Source organism: Rhodamnia argentea, chromosome 8 (genome assembly GCF_020921035.1).
Source record: "Rhodamnia argentea isolate NSW1041297 chromosome 8, ASM2092103v1, whole genome shotgun sequence".
Taxonomy (NCBI): domain Eukaryota; kingdom Viridiplantae; phylum Streptophyta; class Magnoliopsida; order Myrtales; family Myrtaceae; genus Rhodamnia; species Rhodamnia argentea.
Window position 1 is genome coordinate 22,958,186 of NC_063157.1, and position 18,592 is coordinate 22,976,777.

Below are 18,592 nucleotides of genomic sequence, written 5' to 3' on the forward strand. Positions count from 1 at the left end.
TTTTTGGAATAGTTGGCGCTTGCGGAACCAACGCAGTATTTATCAAATATTTCATATTAAAATTTTCACCAGTATTAAACGGAGCATGATCAAGGGCAACATATTCACCTAATGTTTGTTTATAAAGTGCTTCAGTGAAACGAAATAAAAGATGAGGCTTAGAAGTGGCGTACCCGGAAATTTGTTGTTGCGTATTATCGATCCCCGCTTGCGTTGGATGTTTTTTCGTCAAATGCCGACGGAATGTTCCGTAGCCGTCTCCTTTCGTAAATTTATATGTTTGCGAACAATATTTACATTTTACATTTTACATTATACTTACCTTCGACTTCATCACATACCTTGTCGAAGTGTAGCCACAAGTCCGATGTATTATCTCGGCCCTTCCGTTCCGGCTCATTTGCCGTTGACGTTTCTTCGACACCGGTGGGAGGATGAAAACTTTCTTGTGTTGGGATGTGCTCGACGTTCGGAATCGGGACATAGTTGATATTATCGTCGTCGTCTTCCCAACTTGCATACTCACGAGGATCATATTCGGGAATGGGATACTCGGAATCTCCCATAGTCATCTTGCCCTTGTCGGCATTTCTGCTTCCACTTGCCATTTTTGAGAGAATTGATCGGAAATCCGATTGAGAGAATTAAGTCGGGATTGAGAGAATTGGGAGAATTTGAGCGATTTGAGAGGATTTCGGAGAGAATTCGAGAGATTGTTCAGAGAATTTGTGACAAAAATGAAAGGGGAAGCATATGTATTTATATGCAAGAATTATTTTTAATTCTTTTTTTTTTATTAGAAAGCAACGGCCAAATTGGCCGTTGCCAACGGCCCAAAGAAGAGGAGGGGGGTAGGTAGTGGCGGGCCGGGGCGAGAGCCCAACGGCTCTCGCCCCCGGCCCCTTTTTTTTTTTTTCTCGAGGTTCGAACCGGCCCGGAACCGCCGGTTCCAGGCCCACGGGCCCAAATGGCCCCCTCTAGGTGAAGGTACTTGTTGGTCTTTGTTGGGTGAAGTCCTTAAAGCGCCGTACTTATTGGTCTTCATTGGGTGAAGGTACTTGTTAGTCTTCGTTGGGTGAAGTCCTTAAAGCGCCGTACTTATTGGTCTTCGTTGGGTGAAGGTACTTGTTAGTCTTCGTTGGGTGAAGTCCTTGAAGTGCCGTACATGACGTGAAGACTATTTAAGTGCCGTCTCGTCGTCGAGTGCTTGAGAGGGTTTATCTTCGTTTATTTTGTCGGTAGAATTACATCAAGAAGAATCGGTGGTTGAGCAAATTAAATCTTGTGAGTTTAAGGTTTATTTTAATTTCTTTGTGAGATTGATAGATTATTTCGCTAGGAATTGTGGGCTAAATACTGTGTGCGTTACTAGATGTAATGGGGGCTTGGAAAACACTAAGAATGTTTGAGTTATTCAAGTTTGGTCTATATCTCCGTGTGTCGCTTATTCTATAGTGGAATTCGTTGTTGCTCTTCCCATGGACGTATGTCTCTATGACTGAATCATGTACATCCGGTGTTCGATTTATTTTCTTGTTTTGTCTATTTATCGTTCGATCACTTGGTTACATACAACAATTCCCTCCACCTAATAGTTTCGTTTGCACTTTCGAACATGTTTTCTTGCTTGTTTTCTCCTAGCAAGAGAGGCGGATATAGAGTTCCAGATCGCTTCGATGGAGGCCTTCCAAACTGCGACGAACAGAGCCTTGATAGTAGAAAGATCCGTCCCTATTGCCATCCTACCGGAACTAGAGACACCCGGGGGTTCCCTTTTCTTGAGTAACCTCGATCAATTGTTTGTTGTTATGGTGCCGATGGTTTATTTCTTTGACTGAAGCGATGCCAACACGGTAGATGTGCTTAAGCGAGCTTTGTCCAAAGTTTTGGTTCCTTACTATCCGGTTGCGGGGAGATTAGCTAAAAACTCTCAAGGAAAGTTCACTGTTGATTGTGGGAAGAAGTTAGGAGTGCCATTTGTGGAGGCATTGGCCAATTTCAACTTCGAACGTCCGGGCGATATGCACCTTATCGATCTTGATGTTTCACGAAAGCTTATTTATACAGATCCTATTGAAACTAAGCTAGAAGATGCAGCCCTTTTAACAGCACGGGTTAAGAACAATCTCTCTTTCCTTTTTTGGTTATGCTTAACACTTCAGTAATTTACTAGAAGTAACTTCTCTAGTGTGGTTAGCAACTTTTGACGTAGAAGTTCGAACCATCAACATACTTGTAACTAGTATTTTCTCAATGTGGTAAGTTTTCTGTTTTCGGTAAGCTAATAACTAGCAATTTATTTACAATCAAGACAAAATGGGCATAGTTTTCTATATACCATGATAACTTTCAATGTACATTGCGGTTCTTGGATTTTATTTCGGGATACTAAATTAAACAGGTAACGAAGTTTAGATGCGGAGGTTTCACCGTAGGGATCCTATGGAATCACTACATCTTCGATGGTGTCTCGGTAATGAATTTTGTGAACTCATGGGCTGAATTAGCAAGAGGCAAACTTGTATCTATCATCCCCAGCCATGAAAGAACTCTTTCGAAGTCAAGGGTTCCTCCTCAAATTACCGCCGCCTATGAGGCCTTTGTTCCCGTCACCGATGTGTCAAACTTGATGGGGTTATACAAGGAAGAGCAAATTGTGCGTAGATCTTTCCACTTCAACAGTGAGAAGTTGGCGATCCTTAAAAAAATGGCAACAACCGATGGACAGGTAAATATCGTCTCTTCTTTAATATCGGCTAAACTTTGTCTTGGGATAAATGATTGGTGGCGCTTCATACACACACATGAAGTGCAAGATTTTCTTGAGTAACATTTCAGTTGTTGCCAAAAGTTCTTTCCTAAAGAATTTATGGGTGGCTGAAAGAATTGAAAATGTTCTTGATTCTCAATGCGAACAACGGGCAAAGGGCAGTATGTCCAGCTTTATAGCGCTTGCCGCCCTTACGTGGCGAGCTCGAAGCATGGCACCGAAGATGAAACCACACCAACTGTCAAAGCTGGCATTTGCAGTTGACTGCAGAGCTATGCTGAAAGTGCCTAATTACTTTGGGAATGCTGTGGCCGGAGCTTTCTGTCTCCGCCCTGCCGGGGAGTTGTTCAATCAGCCAATCTCCTCCACCGCAGGGAGAGTAAAGAAGGCGATGGAGAGGGTGGATGAGGAGTATGTGCGATCGTGGATAGACTCCTTTGAAATGTATGGAATGGATGCTTTCTCATTGAGTTTGCTAGTGTTGACTTCATGGCAAAGGTTAGATTATGGCTCCACGGACTTTGGATGGGGAAACCCGAGGCAATTTGGCTGCGGTCCCCCGCCGGAGAACATTTGTGTGGTTTTGCCAAAAGGGAGTGGGAGGAAGGGCATCGTGCTGATGTTGAGTTTGCCACTTTCGGCCATGAACACCTTCGAGAAGCTGCTCGAATTCTCAACTTGCGAACCGGAGACTCCTTCCTTGAGATCTAGAGCTCGTATGTGATCGGAATGATGCTCGACCAAAATAAGTCACAATCTTTCTTTTTCTTTAATCAGCCAGCTCTGATTTTTTCTTGGTTTGTCGGAGTTATTACTCGGTTGGAATCTGAGCATCTTATTGCCTTTTCATATTTCTTCCTTGTCCTTGTGTAAGATCTTTTTCTTTTTTTGGTCCAAATTTTGTGTAAGATCAATCACAATGATCTTTGCCTTCTCATATTTCTTCAATTCCCAATTTTAGAAAGTTTAGGACCGAATTAGCAAAAATATAACGTGTTTTGGACTTTTTGAATAATTTTTCCGAGATGAGTTCGGCTAGCATAAAAATTCTTCAAAAAAACCTGAAAATTTTGGAGAAATCACACAAATGGTTATTGAACTTTGGCCCAATGTGCAATGTGATCCATAAACTTTTAATTTGATCAATGTGGTCCTTGAACTTTAGCCCAATGTGTAATGTGGTCCTTGAACTTTCAATTTGTTCAATGTCGTCCTCGAACTTTTGGAACATATTCAACTTAGTACATGAATTACAAGAAGATGTTCAAAGTCGTCTCTCAACTTGAATTAATGGAAGGACTATATTGAACATCTTCTATAATTCGTGGACTAAGTTGAGCATGTTTCAAAAGTTTAGGGACTATATTGGCCAAATTAAAAGTTCAAGGATCATATTGTTCATTGGATCAATGTTTATGGACCGTTTGTGTCATTGTCCCAAAATTTTGTCATCTGGATTTCACTCTAAATTCTACAAGCCTTTTGGTTCGGTTTATTCACAAAGCCTACGACCACTCTACAGACAAACAGTCACAAGTGAGGCTGGGTTGCACTAGTAATCTACCTCGCAAGTTGTGCTTGTGCATTTGCATAGATGATATGCCGGTCCCGCAACTACCGTCATTATTGTATGAATGACCATTAGTTATTCCCCTAATCAAATGATTTGATGGAACACAGTGTGAATTGATTAAGATCCTGAAAATCAAATGGCTAATAACTTCGTAAAGGGTCGATACATACACACACACGGGCTGGCCGAAAGTTAAAGGTGCAACCTTCGGTTATAATCTTCCTCTTCTTTAACTTCGGGCAATGCCCGATTTTGCTAGGGTTGGGGACCGACCGTGTTGTTGGGAGGCCCGAACACGCTGGCGCTGCATCCAATGGAGCCGTTCGCGGGAAAACAGATCACCGGCTCGGTCTTCGGTGGCTTCAAAGGAAAGACCCAAATCCCTCGTTTCGCCGAAGAATGCATGCCCGGGGTAAAGTCTGCTATTAATTCTATTTTTCGCCCCTGTTTTTGCATGTACAAAAAAGATAATGCGGGATTAATTTAAATTATAAAAATTAAAATGATTAGATCACAAAAGTTGGATGATGGTCAGATTTGAAGAGGGGGAGGAAGGGGGGGGAACAATTTTTGTAGGCGGTGAACTTGGACGAGTTCATAAAGGCATGAACTCCCGTTCGAGAAGATCAACGAAGCATTTCAGCTGCTCAAGGAGGGAAAATCAAATGGCTAATAACTTCGTAAAGGGTTGATATACACACACATTGACACATTAAAAGGTTTATGATTAAATTGGTAAGTTATCAAAATATTTAAGATTAAAGTGGCATGAAAAATTTAAAATTGAATTGAATGCCGCAAAAGAGGTTTATGACTTTTGGTCAATTTTTCCCCAACTTATTAGTATCTCTAAATCCGTCATCCCACGACATGCCGGTGGGGAAGGGTCGCTATAGTCAATAGTTACTCAGCACAAGTGTACAGACGTCATCTTCACAAGACAGAACTATGATTTGCTGTTTCATACGAATTTAAATAAAATTATGTTAAAGAAAGAATACTTAAATAAATCGCGATATATCAATGAGTTGAACTTGATTAGGTATCACATGAATTAAATCGAGCAACTTGTCCCCGTGCAAAGCAAGGCCATTTTCTTCTAATTGACAGAAATGCGCATCCCCGGCAGGGTTATACGATTAAGATTGTTTAGTGCAGGCACTTGCTAGTTGCTACCTTTCGCGAAAGGCACATGCTAACTTCCAAGATGCCAATCAGAGTGATCGTAGTCGTAGACTTTGGGAAATTATAAAATAAGAAATTCCGGGGTCGCTGAGGTACGATCCAGATCCAACCACCAACAAATTGTTCATATTAGAAACCACGAACAGAAACTCCGGGTCTATTCAAAAAGGGCCCGCAGGAATGGCCACTGTCCGAGAGGCGAGAACCAAAGAGAGACGTCAATCCAGTTAAAGGGTGCGTTCATCTTTTTTGGTCCTCTCAGCGATAGAGCAGGATAAAGAGTTCTGAACCTCTCCGATGGAGGCCTTCCGAACCGCAGCGAACAAAGCCCTGATCGTAGAAAGATCCGTCCCCGTTGCCATCCTCCCAGAACAGGAAACGCCTGGGGGTTCCCTTTTCTTAAGTAACTTCGATCAAGTGACTGCTTTTTTCATGTCGTTGGTTTATTCTTTCGACAGGAACGGCATCGACATGGCAGACTTTATTAAGAAAGCTTTGTCCAAAGTTTTGGTTCATCACTATCCGGTTGCAGGGAGTTTAGCGACAAACTCCCAAGGGAAGTTGACTGTTGATTGCGATAAGAAATTAGGAGTGGCATTTGTGGAGGCATCGGCCAAATGCAACGTCAAAGATCTAGGCGACATACGACTTCTCGATGCAAATGTTTCTCAAAAGCTTGTTTATAGAGATCCTACTGAAAATATGCTTGAAGTTCCACCGCTTATAACAGCACAAGTTTAAGAACATTATTATTGGAAAATGGCCATGCAAATATTTATCTACGTACATTACATTTCTTTTTCTTTCTATTTTTTTTTTTTGCATTTCATTTTAGGATACTTAGTAACTCTGGAGACAAATTAAACAGGCAATAAGTTTTGGATGTGGAGGTCTCACTGTAGGGATCTCACTTAATCACTGCACGCTCGATGGAACCCCCGTAGTGAACCTCATGAACTCATGGGCTGAAATAGCGAGAGGTAAACCCATATCCCTCGTCCTCTGTCATGAAAGAACTATTCTGAAATCAAGGGTTCCTCCTCAAGCCACCTGTACTTGTGAGGGCTTTGTTCCGGTGAGTGATGTATCAAACTTGACGGCATTATTCGAGGAAGAGCAAATTGTCCTTAAAACTTTCTACTTTGACAGTGCGAAGTTGGCGAACCTTAAAAAAATGGCGACAGCCGATGGACAGGTAGACGTGGTCTCTTCTTTGCTAAATATACAAATGTCGTCCGTTGTTATCAGCTAAACTTTGTCTTATGATAATTCATTGGTAGCACTTCATCCACACATGCTGAAACACTAAGATATTCAAGAGGCACCTTTCAATCGTTACCAAAAAGTTCTTTCATGAAGCATTTCTGCTTTGATGGTATGACTTTTGGAAACACCAGAGGAATTGAAAAGCATTCACAATTCCCTGCGAGCAACAGGTAATGAGCAGCTGCTCCAACTTCGTGCTGATTGCGGCCTTGGTGTGGCAGGCTCGAAGCATGGCGCTCAGGATGAAGTCGCACCAGATGTCGAATACTGACACATTCAGTTGCCCCCGAACCCCCGCATTCAGTGCGCAAGGGTTACATGTCGTCGGATCATACTTCAATTTCCCTAAGCTCACGTGGGTGTGCCCGATGTGAGAAATAAGGGTCCCTGAAGTATTCGCCAATTCCAACACCTAGATCATGGGTAACTCAAGTATATGAGCTGATCATCTTGATTGTCGGCGGTTTTTGATGAATTGAAGGGGGACTGCATAGGAGGGGATTCAGCTATATGGTGAGGAAGAAGGAGTTGCATGTGCGATCCATTAGTTGTATTGGCTTCTTGGGGTCTTGGGCAAGTAGAATCGACGCGTTGATTGTCTTAATTGTTGTTGGGGTGCAACGAATTGAAGCGGAACCATGTAAAGGGAGGTTCGGCCATATGGTTTGGGGAAGGATATGTGAAGTTCGGTGATTGAATAATGAATTCGTTGGTCATCCGGTTGCCATCTGTCCTTGGGTAGGTGGAAATTAGAGTGGGATCGCCTGATAAGTCACCAGATAGACGCGAGTTGAAATCGAGATTAATATGGTTGTTCGGCCTTGAGGTTTGGTAGAAAGGATTCAAGGAGTTTTGTGTTTTTTCTGTTCGCTTTATCGGATAAACCCTTGATTGTCTTGTGACTTCTTGTGCATAAGTATCGTGATGTGTTGCGTGTTGATTTCTGCTCGAATGAATGGTGAATGGTTAGTTTAGTCATTCGGTTAGATGTCTTCCTTGCTGAGCTTCGGTTCACTCTTTAGTTGTTGCCTTCTTTTCAGATATCCAGGTACCAGTGGCTTTGAGGATGGTGACGGAGATGAAGCACGCCGTTGGTGTTAGTACTTGGGAGTAGATCTTTAGCTTTTTAATCTTTCCATTATATTTGTGTGTTTGTTTGATGCAAAGAAAGATATAATTAAACAGTTATCTATCATATGAAAGTAAATATATTATTAATTTGCTGAATGATCTTACTAATTGCGTGCGATAGGTAGCGAATACTATGAAAGGCCGTACCTTCTTAGGCATCATGCATGGCGTGTGTTTGCATGCACTTGTGTCTTTTGTATGGCCGCTGTTTGTTTTAAATTTGTTAAGCTTCCGCATGCGCCCTCTATTATATATTTAATATCATATTAAAATAGAGCTCGCTAGTAGGGTGACGCCCTGGGATGTCATAGAAGCACACTACAGTACACTGGAAGATATAACTAGAACCTTCTTATATCAACACTCTATTTTTCATGATCACGATTAAATCTAACTTGATATTTTTAAATTTCGCAATATTTAGTAAAATTGTTTGAAATTACCTATTCACCCCCTCTAGATAATGTTGTTAGCCAACATCACCGCGACCTTTGCCAAACATCCCCTCACTATCGTCGACTCTTCTCGGTGATGGTGGTGGGTGGAGACAGCGAGGGCTACAAACCCTCACGTGAGTTTTCCATTTTTTTTCTTCTTTGTATTTGTTAAAGTTTGCTTTTTTTTAACTTAAATAAAAATTATATTTAAGAAATCAAATTTTGGACTAAAACAATGACATTTTAGCTACATTAGTGCTATGTAGGATAGGAAAAAAATCATGTCAATATTGTCTATTTGCCAAATTAGACGAAATTAATGGAAGGACTTGATTGAACCAATTTGACAATTTTTAGGACTTAATTTTACTTTTTGAAAATTTTAGGACTCAATTGCACTTTCGTAACAAGTTTTAGGATTTTCAGTGCATTTATCCCCTAAATTTTTTAACCATTGGAAGTAAGAAAAACTAGTTATTTCAAGGTTTTAGATACCATTGCACTCAATTGCATAAACCTTTTATTTATTGACTTGTTAAAGTCCTCTAACCTATACTAGCAAGTTGATTATGAGCTTCAAATTTCTTTGCACTAGCTAATAGATTAGTCATCATGTTTATGTTAGGATAAGATGCACAATCACAATGAAGTGAAGTGTAAAAGCAAGAAAGAGAGATTGAGACATAAGATTTTATCCTGGTTCACCTAACACTACGTCCAACAGATGACTCCACTATAATTAGCACCTCTTATCTCTCGTTTGATCTCTCAATTATAAGAGAATGAGATAATATAAGCAGTATCTATTCATGGGCTCAAGCCCAAACTACTAACGAAAAAAATATGAGCTTAGACTATAAAAGCCCTTTAGATGCTCAAGGGCGCTGTCCCTACCACCTTCGACACGACTACCTTCGGACCCAAACCCACTCACCGGGGAGCGGGACCCCACGCTCTCCTATCGATGGAGAGTATGAACCACACCCCAACAGCTTATACGCATATATTGTGCATGTGAGAACAATTTATTAACGTTGTTATTGTAAGAAAATTAGTCGTGCTTGTCGTTAAATTATAGAGAAACATGGCAATGGTAACATAGGTTGCAATTGTGATTGAATATTTATTTTGATTTGGCAAAAAATATGAGCTTAGACTATAAAAGCCCTTTAGATGCCCAGGAGCGCTGTCCCTACCACCTCCGACACGGCTACCCCCGGACCCAAACCCACTCACTAGGGAGCGGGATCCCATGCTCTCCTATCGATGGAGAGTATCAACCACACCCCAACAGTTTATATGCATATATTGTGCGTGTGAGAACAATTTATTAACGTTGTTATTGTAAGAAAATTAGTCGTGTTTGCCGTTAAATTATAGAGAAACATGGCAATGGTAACATAGGTTGCAATTGTGATTGAATATTTATTTTGATTTGGCAACTGATTTCACACGTGGTATATATCCGTATTCAACTATAAATATTTCGTCTTATGATTGCTGGTAAAGGAAAATTCTTTATTTTTATAATTGCAAACATCGCATTTTAATTATCGCGCCACTTCACATCTCATATTTCACCCCCTTCCGTGTTATTCTGCAATTTGCCTTATCCTTCGGCTTCAATTTAGCTTTATTGTTCACAGTCTATAATGTTGGATTAGATTACTTATCCTGATGGGACCTTCTCTCTAATCAATAGTCACTTGTATTTTGCAAAACACCAACCAATGGGAAGACACTATTTGTTGGTAGTTTGTTTGCAAAACAAGCAAAGAGGTGCAATGACTCATATCGAAAAGATAGTGAGTGTGTGGATCCAGTTACAAATGGAAGGCTTCTAGCCTTACAATTGAAGACCATGGCCATATGGACTAGATCCTACTGTATCTGCATGCGGATGCACGAAAAATTACGAATTTAATAGCAATGTCTCACTGGAATTTCTCCGCGACAAAATATCTTTCACCAAAATTTGTTCTTTGGCTTTTAAATGTAAAAAAGGTCATGTGGGGATTCCAAAAAGGAGTGATTTAGATAATAAAAAAAATCAACACGTAGATTGTGTAAAAATTTCAATAAAATCATACTAACGGGAATCAAACCGGAGTTTGCCTTGAAAGAAGGGCTCAAATAGTGCAATCTTAAGAACCGATACACTGATAATTGTAAGAAATTACACAAATGTAGACCAAACTAGAGTTTGACTCAACGGAGTCTAGAGAGCCCAATCCCTACCAAAAGAATGAACGAACATACTCAAAACTCATGTACTCAAACCTTGTCGGAGTTTGACTCGACGACAGTACCTGAACATGCTTCGATACCGCATCGGAGTTTAGCTCGATGATAAAGTATCTAAAATAAAGACAAATGCTAGAGTTTGACTCGACGATGAGAATATGAAAACTATAGCTAAAGAAAATAAAATACAACACGAAAAGTAAAGATAAAGGTAACTGTGCTCATTTGTTAGGGAGGGGAGGGGGGATAAATGGTGGATGCCCGATAGTATTTACAATGGTTGAGTCAATGACTACTACATGATGGTTATAACTTTTAGCACTTCCTTGTTGGTTATCTCCACGTTCATCATTTTGCACGAGCTCACTTGACTAAGTATTCAAGCAGTTATTTAGGTCTATGTGACGGTCCATGTAACTGTCGACAGTTTCTAGTTACCTGCATTGGTTCGGCTTTCTTCTCCTTTGGCCCTTGAAAATCGTGCCCACATTGTCCCACTCTTTCAGAACCTTCGGACTGAGTCTTTAGGAGGCTACAAAAGCTCGAGTAACTATCAATAACTGTTCTCCTACCGCATATTCAAATAATGGCTGTTTATCTATTCTGGCGCACCTCTTGAAAATTACTTCAAACCCTTGGAGGCATCTTCTATTATCAGTACCAACATTCATGGCTATTTCATCTCCTTCGTCGTGTGTAACTGGTTGCGACACGTGGCATTGATCGGTGGTAGTATCGATAGGCTTCCTAAAATTCTCCCATTGATCAACTACTATAGAGTCCTCACCTGCCATGCAGGTGCTCTTTCCCCTCAAGCTTTAGGCACGTGCGTCGATGGACAAGTTATTTCTGGTGTCAACAACCATTAGCAACTTTGTGGGAGCAAATAATTGCTTAAAAGTGGTGTTTCCACGCATCAAAGTCGTTTTATATTCTTCCCAATTGTTTTTCTGACAGGTACTCTATAGTTCATAATCCGAAATGCACATCAACCCGTCGTTAATTTATTCATCGGCCTGCCCCTGACATGCTCGCTCTGTTGTTGCATTCAGGGAAGTTGCAACTGGACAGGGAAATACTCGTCTCATCTAATCTCGAGCTTCGAAGAATTTAAACACGTCAAAGCATGCATTGAAGCCAAACCCACGCGACAAAAGTTAAAGACAGAAGGTCAAGGAGACATAAGCCATACCACAAATTACATGATGGGACTCTCTCTGTCTCTCTCTCTGTCTAGAGGGTAGGGATCGAACAATGGAATAACACAATTTAGAATACCACTAGACTGAGATTTGGCTTCATCCGAAACTTTCCTGCTTCACTTTATAATAAGTAAGATAGACTTTGTGGTCCAAACCTTCGATTAAAAGGCGTTTGAATCTACGACAATAGAGATCGACCCCATAATAGGCAACCAATTCAATATTATCTGGGATAAATGACGCAAATGACATCTGAACTTTGGTTTAATGTGCTAATTATAATGGAATCTTCTATTGGATGTAGCCCTAGTTTAAGGGTAAACTAGGATAAAATCTTATGTATGGATGTCTCTTTCTCACTTTTGCACTTTACTTCGTTGTGATTGTATGCCGAAGCCTAACAGATAGAGCCGCTCATATAATATTTTCATTACACTGGCGGTATATGCTCTATTCTTTTTAAAATTAAAGGTTAGCGACTTGCGTTCAATTCTAATATTGAGAGATATATGATTATACTCATTTTTGTCATCTACTGATGGCGGCTAACATTGAAGATACTCATTTTTGTCTTCTACAGATATATGTTATTATACGAAGAAAATTGTTATTGAAGGTACTTCCATTTTAATTTGCACCTGCGTGACATATTATGAAATTGTACAATCACTATTGTCATCACAAGCCTTGCAACTTCCAAGAAGCCAATCCCAGTGATTGTACACTTTCATATTAGAACACCATAAATAGAAAGTATGTCTATTTATACGACCCGTGGGAAAGGTATCTTTTCAAAATCGGAAGAGATAAGTCAATCCGATTTAAGGGTACGTTCCTCTCTAATCTCTCTCTCTCTCTCTAAACCTTTTCGTAGTATTCTTGCTTTTGACAAGACAGGTATAAGTCTTTGTTACTGAGGAGTAAGCATTAAGGATGTTTTATCCCATTTTACTTGCATACGAGGTTTATTAATGGAACTTGTAGGCATAGTCTTCCTTTACCCGGATTGCTTAAACTTCCCCGCCAAATTTTCTGCCGTGAATGGAATAGACACCGTGTTCGAGTCTTTGTGTCGCTTGCTTGTGGCCCTTATTCATGTCATTTTCAAATTCTTCAAAAACATATCGTCCCCCTAGCCATTTTGTGCATGTCGTCTTTGATGTGGCCCACTTGGTAGGAGGATGTACCAGGATTACGATGCCTGCCATGGTTCATGAGGAAGGTAATAATGCCAATCGAGGAAGGGAAGTAGGTTTGAGGAAGTTGGGAAAGGGACTAGGGAGGTTTGAGGAAGTTGGTCGATCATTGGCTTTCTCACTTCATTACTTGCTTGTCTAATTCGTAAATCAAGTTTTGCGTACGACCCCCCAAAAAAAAAAAAAATCAAGTTTTGCACCTCCAAGGAGACTTCCGTACTCTCTCTTCTTTTCATACATCTGTTTGTGAGTTTTCTTCGATTCCAGTTTGCTTGCACATGGTGTTAATGACGTCCTTATTAATTCGCATGGGATCCCCTTCCTCCACCTAACGATCTTTTTGAACTTTCCAACCCACCATTTTTCTCAGCAAGAGAGCAGGATAGAGAGCTTCGGACTTCTCCGATGGAGGCCTTCCATACCGTGGCGATCAATGCCCCCATAGTGGAAAGATCCGTCTCTGTTGCCGTCTTGCCAGAACAAGAAACGCCTGGGGGCTCTCTTTTCTTAAGCAACATCGACCAAGCGTCAGTTTTTTACCTGCCGATGGTTTATTCTTTCGACAGGAGTGACGCCGATACGGTAGACGTGATTAAGAAAGCTTTGTGCCAAGTCTTGGTTCATTACTATCCGCTGGCGGGGAGGTTAGCTAGAAACTCGCAAGGGAAGTTGACCGTTGATTGCGAGAAGAAGTTAGGAGTGCCATTTGTGGAGGCATCGGCGAATTGCGACATCGAAGACCTAGGTGACATGAAATTCCTCGATCGTAATGTTTTGCAAAAGCTTGTTTATGGAGATGCTACTGAAAATACGGTAGAAGTTGCACCCCTTTTAACAGCACAGGTCAGGAGCAAATTCTTTCTTCCTCTTCCGCTGATGGCCGACACTTTTCTTTTCAATTCTATTTTGTTCGGTTTTCTCGTCAATGTTTTGGTAGATGAAGTTGGTGACAGCGTAAGAAAAGATAGATTGTTAGGTTGAAGAATTTTCATCATATAGCAAAAGTAACGGTCGACTTACTTATAACAAGTATTCTCAATATGACTTTCTATGACCAAGACAGCTTTCTGTAACCAATAGAAACTTTGACTTGTCAACTTTTGCAATAAGTTGCTCATTATTGCGGTTAGCTAATTTTTTACATACAAAAATGAAGTGTAAACTAGTTTTTTCTCAACGGGGTAAGTTTGGTAAAATAATAAACAGCAATTTATCTACAATCATGATAAAAATTCCTGTGATTTTCTTTATACTATGATAACATTCAAGTCTTAAAGACTAGTTTGTAATTCCCTATGGATGTTACGAGTTGTCATAGATAATAACAATCAATATCGACTTATTACCATTAAAATACCCGCGGATTTGATCCTTCACTTAAGAAATCTCATTAGCCGCATCTTGCTAGGGTCCTTTCAATAAGAAATTAAGACAGTATTTTATAAACTAGGTTCATCTACTTTGGGTCCATCTCTCGCTACCATTGTTGAATTCCTTGGGTCCCAAAAGATTTAACATGCGGCCGATCAGATACAATGTTTCAAACCGACGCAAGGTATACGCACAAAATTCATGGAAAACCGCCATGCAAGATTATATCCAAGTACATTACATTAGTTGCATTTTATTTTAAGGTACTACTAACTTTGGTGACAAATTAAACAGGTAACAAAGTTTAGATGTGGAGGTTTCACTGTGGGGATCGCATTTAATCATTGCATGTTTGATGGTACCTCCGTAATGAATTTTATGAACTCATGGGCTGAAACAGCAAGAGGTAGACCTTTATCCATCATCCCTTGTCACGATAGAACCGTTCTGACATCAAGGGTTCCTCCTCAAATCACTGGTACTTCCGACAGCTTTGTTCACATTAGTGATGTATCAGACTTGAAGGCATTATACGAGAAAGAGCAGATTGTGTGGAAATCTTTTCACTTCGACAACGCGAAGTTGGCAACCCTTAAAAGAATGGCAACAACCGATGGACAGGTAGATGTTGCGTGCTTCTTTACTGCACATATAAATGTGATCCTCTGTTGTCAGCTAAATTTTGTCTTGGTGGTAATGGAGTGGTGGCATTTTTCATAACCACATTATGAAGATACAACATACCAAAAGTTGGGGATTGTGTTGCAATGAGTAAAATTACATCGATCCCCATCACTCATTGTGTTATGACTCACAATAATTTCACGATTCAATGTGAACGACAGAGCATAAGCAGCTGCTCCAGCTTCGTAGCGCTTGCAGCTCGAGTGTGGCGGGCTCGAACTATGGCACTGAAGATGAAACCGCACCAACTGTCGAAGCTTATTTTTCCTGTTGATTTCCGGTCTATGATGAAACCGCCAATGCCCGGATACATCGGGAATGCTGTGGTCGAAGCTTGCTGTCTCTGCACCGTGGGAGAGTTGATCGATGAGCCATTCTCTTTCACAGCAGGGAGAATACGGGAGGCAATCGAGAGGGTGAACGAGGACTACGTGCGGTCATGGATAGACTCCTTGGACGTGCATCAATTCAACCTCCTCTCATTGACCTCTCTCGTGTTGGTTTCGTGGCAAAGGTTTGATTATGGCTCCACGGATTTTGGATGGGGAAAGCCAAGGACTTTCGGCACCGGTGACCTGCCGACTGGTTGTCTATTCATGGCGGATGGGAGGGAGAGGAAGGGCATTGTTGTGGTGCTGGGCTTGCCACTTTCGGCCATGGACACTTTCGAGAAGCTGGTCCAACTTGAGTGATAAATGCTCGACATGCCACGTCCGGCATATCAAATGCTTTTAACAAGAAATAAATAGAGTTCGTCAAAAAGCCCAAAATAAGTCGCAATCTTTTTGTTGCATTTTCTTTCGTTTCAAGCAACTCTTATTTTCTCTTGTTTGGGGGGTTACATTCCTTGAAGTTTAGTCACATGCAACTCTAAAGCACATCACCAAGAATAAGACATGGTAAAGGAAATAACCAGAATCAGACCATCCCTTCTCCCTCTTTTCCTCTCTCTACTTATTCAACCGTGGCCTCGGCATCACCATTACTGATGCGGTTGCGGGCCGGGCCAGTGATGTTTTGAGGGATGTCGATAGATGAATGCAAATACAAAATAGATTACGATCACCACCAAGGCATAAAGGACGTACCACCAACAAATGATAATGATCGGGAGAGACAAAGTTCATCACCAAGGCTTGAAGGACGAATCACTTGCCAAAGATATAGAACTTCGGGATAAGAGAAGCTCACCACTAGGGCCTGAAGAACGAATTATCGGATGAGGATAAATGACTTTTTGGCTCACCACCAAGGAGTAATCCGCTTTCTAAGAATAAAGAAACCAAAATAAGAGTTATAAACTCTCCAAAGATATTTGCTCACATAGAGACAAATCCCATAAGTTCCCATTCATCAAAATCATCTGCCTCATGATGCAGATTACATTTCTATTTTTTGAGATAATGCTAAACAAAAGAAAAGATTCTTCCCTTACCAAAAAAAAAAAAAAAGAAAAGATTCTTCAAATTCTCAAAACTGAATAGACTCTTGGGGATTTCACCTAATTATGGCACTTAAAAGCAGCATAGGAAAGACTCCTAAAAAGTTGTGAATTGAGATACTCAATAACCAAATGCGTTAAACTAGATGCATTGAAGCTTGAAGAGACTCTAAATTTGTGCACCAGCCTAAGCAGCCCAAAAGACACCTTAAATGGTCATCAAACAGTGGTAGAAATCAATCAAAATAGCCTCCGGTAATTTGGTTGTCCATAGGGAGTCTCGAAATCGGCAATAAGTCTTGTAAATCGACAACTCTATCGCATATTTGGCAATCTTCATCCTTGAATCCACATAATTAAATTGCAACAGAAATCGGCTTTGCTTGCATGACTAACAAATGGGTTCAATCTGAATTAGATTGGAGAATCGTCAATTGATCCAAAGCTCCCAGTTTTATCTTGTTGACCGATAACCTGAGCCAAGTAACAATGAAATCAACAACCTGATTGATGATCGACAATGTCATCCGTTGATCCATTGAATCATGTTGTGGCTAAAATTTGGTCATTGTGTGCAAGAATAAGAATGAGCCGAAAAAATCGATGAGTTTAGAGTTGAACTTGAGAGTTGATCGATCAAGCCCAATGCTCCTGCATCAAACTCCTCAGATTGTTGAAAAGTTATCTTCATATCTGTCATGGCTTCATCTTTGAGAGTCAAAGTATCCAAGCTGCCAAAAGCATCCTCATGGAAAGGAAAGGAACTTGATTTCCAAAAGATTCCAGGACGGCCACTCCAGCGAACTAGATAATGTATCAGCTTCATACGAATAAATATCTTCAATGCTTGGAAATGAGAGTGTCAACTAATGTCGAGCTGTTATAACCATTCCATCATCTAATAACCTTAGCATTTACGTCGTCATTAGAATGGATAATAAATTGTTTAGGCCTCAAACAAAGATTCCAGCAATCGAGAGATTGTTTAGGCCTCAAATAAAGACTCTAGCGATCGAGAGCCTTAGCAATAATGTAAAAGTCCTTATCGCGATAGAATAATTCTTCCATGATTCTGTGAGCTTTTCAGTGAAGTATACTACAGGCTTTTGAGTTTGGGTGAGAACAGCTCTAATGCCAACTCCACTAGCATCACGTTCTACCTCAAGCACTTGTCAAAATCAGGAAGGGAAAGGAAGGAGACTCACATAGCTTTTATTTTTTTATTTCAAAAGCACTGTGGGCAGCTTTAGTCCATTCGGATGTTTTCTTCTTCATGCATTGCGTAATAGGAGCCATGATGATGCTGGAATTCTTCACAAAACGTCAATAAAATGATGCAAGTCCATGGAAACTACTCGCATCAGAAATCAATTTTGGAACGGGCTAAGTCCTTAGTGCTTCCACCGATTCCATCCTTTAACACCCCGTATCCCAAGAATACGATCCTTGGCAAAAAGAATTGACATTCCTCCATTTTTGCACATAGCTTTTGTTTTCTCAGGACTTCAAAGACCAGTTTTAACTGGAATACTCGCTCCTCCTCATTCCCACTATAAATAAGAATGTCGTCGAAATCAACAACAACAAATTGACCAATAGAGGTACGAAGAACTATTCTAGCAAAGTGATTTACGAGCTTCAAAGATTGGTTTGCACTAGCTAATAGATTAGCTGTCATGTTTCTATACATATGGATACATTTTTACATATTGTGCGGGTGAGAGATAAATGAATTAACGTGGTTATTGCAAGTAAGTTTAATCGTGCATGTCATTAAATTATAGAAAACGTGGCAATGCTAACATTGGTTGCAATTGGGATTTAATGTTTATTTCGATTTTGTCAATTGATTTCACTCATGGTTTATATTGGTAAATCAACTATAAATGTTTTGTATTATGATTGATGGAAGAGTTAAATTCTTTATTTTTGTAATTGCAAACATTGCATCAAATTATTGCGCCACTTCACATCACAATATTCCCCTCTAATTGGATTTGTTTACTCATCCTAATGCCACAACTTAAGTGCCATAATTTTTTTATCACTTAAGTGCCATAACTTCAAAAAAACAATCACTTAAATGCCACAA

The 18,592-nt window shown here is 40.3% G+C and overlaps 2 protein-coding genes and 1 pseudogene across 2 annotated transcripts; all 3 read left to right on the forward strand.

Annotated features, from left to right (window-relative positions):
- The first annotated feature begins 1,676 nt into the window (after positions 1-1,676).
- LOC125316321 lies at positions 1,677-3,494 on the forward strand (annotated as a pseudogene).
- Positions 3,495-5,806: 2,312 nt separating this feature from the next.
- On the forward strand, positions 5,807-7,908 carry LOC115731393 (omega-hydroxypalmitate O-feruloyl transferase-like). The gene is made up of 4 exons (XM_030662055.2): positions 5,807-6,263; positions 6,397-6,723; positions 6,965-7,097; positions 7,835-7,908. Exons 1-4 carry the CDS (start codon positions 5,826-5,828, stop codon positions 7,906-7,908), a joined length of 972 nt encoding a protein of 323 aa, XP_030517915.2. The 5' UTR covers positions 5,807-5,825.
- Positions 7,909-13,355: 5,447 nt separating this feature from the next.
- On the forward strand, positions 13,356-15,751 carry LOC115731394 (omega-hydroxypalmitate O-feruloyl transferase-like). The gene is made up of 3 exons (XM_030662056.2): positions 13,356-13,847; positions 14,670-14,996; positions 15,221-15,751. The coding sequence occupies exons 1-3, from the start codon at positions 13,410-13,412 to the stop codon at positions 15,749-15,751; spliced, it is 1,296 nt and encodes a 431-aa protein (XP_030517916.1). The 5' UTR covers positions 13,356-13,409.
- The last annotated feature ends 2,841 nt before the right edge of the window (positions 15,752-18,592 follow it).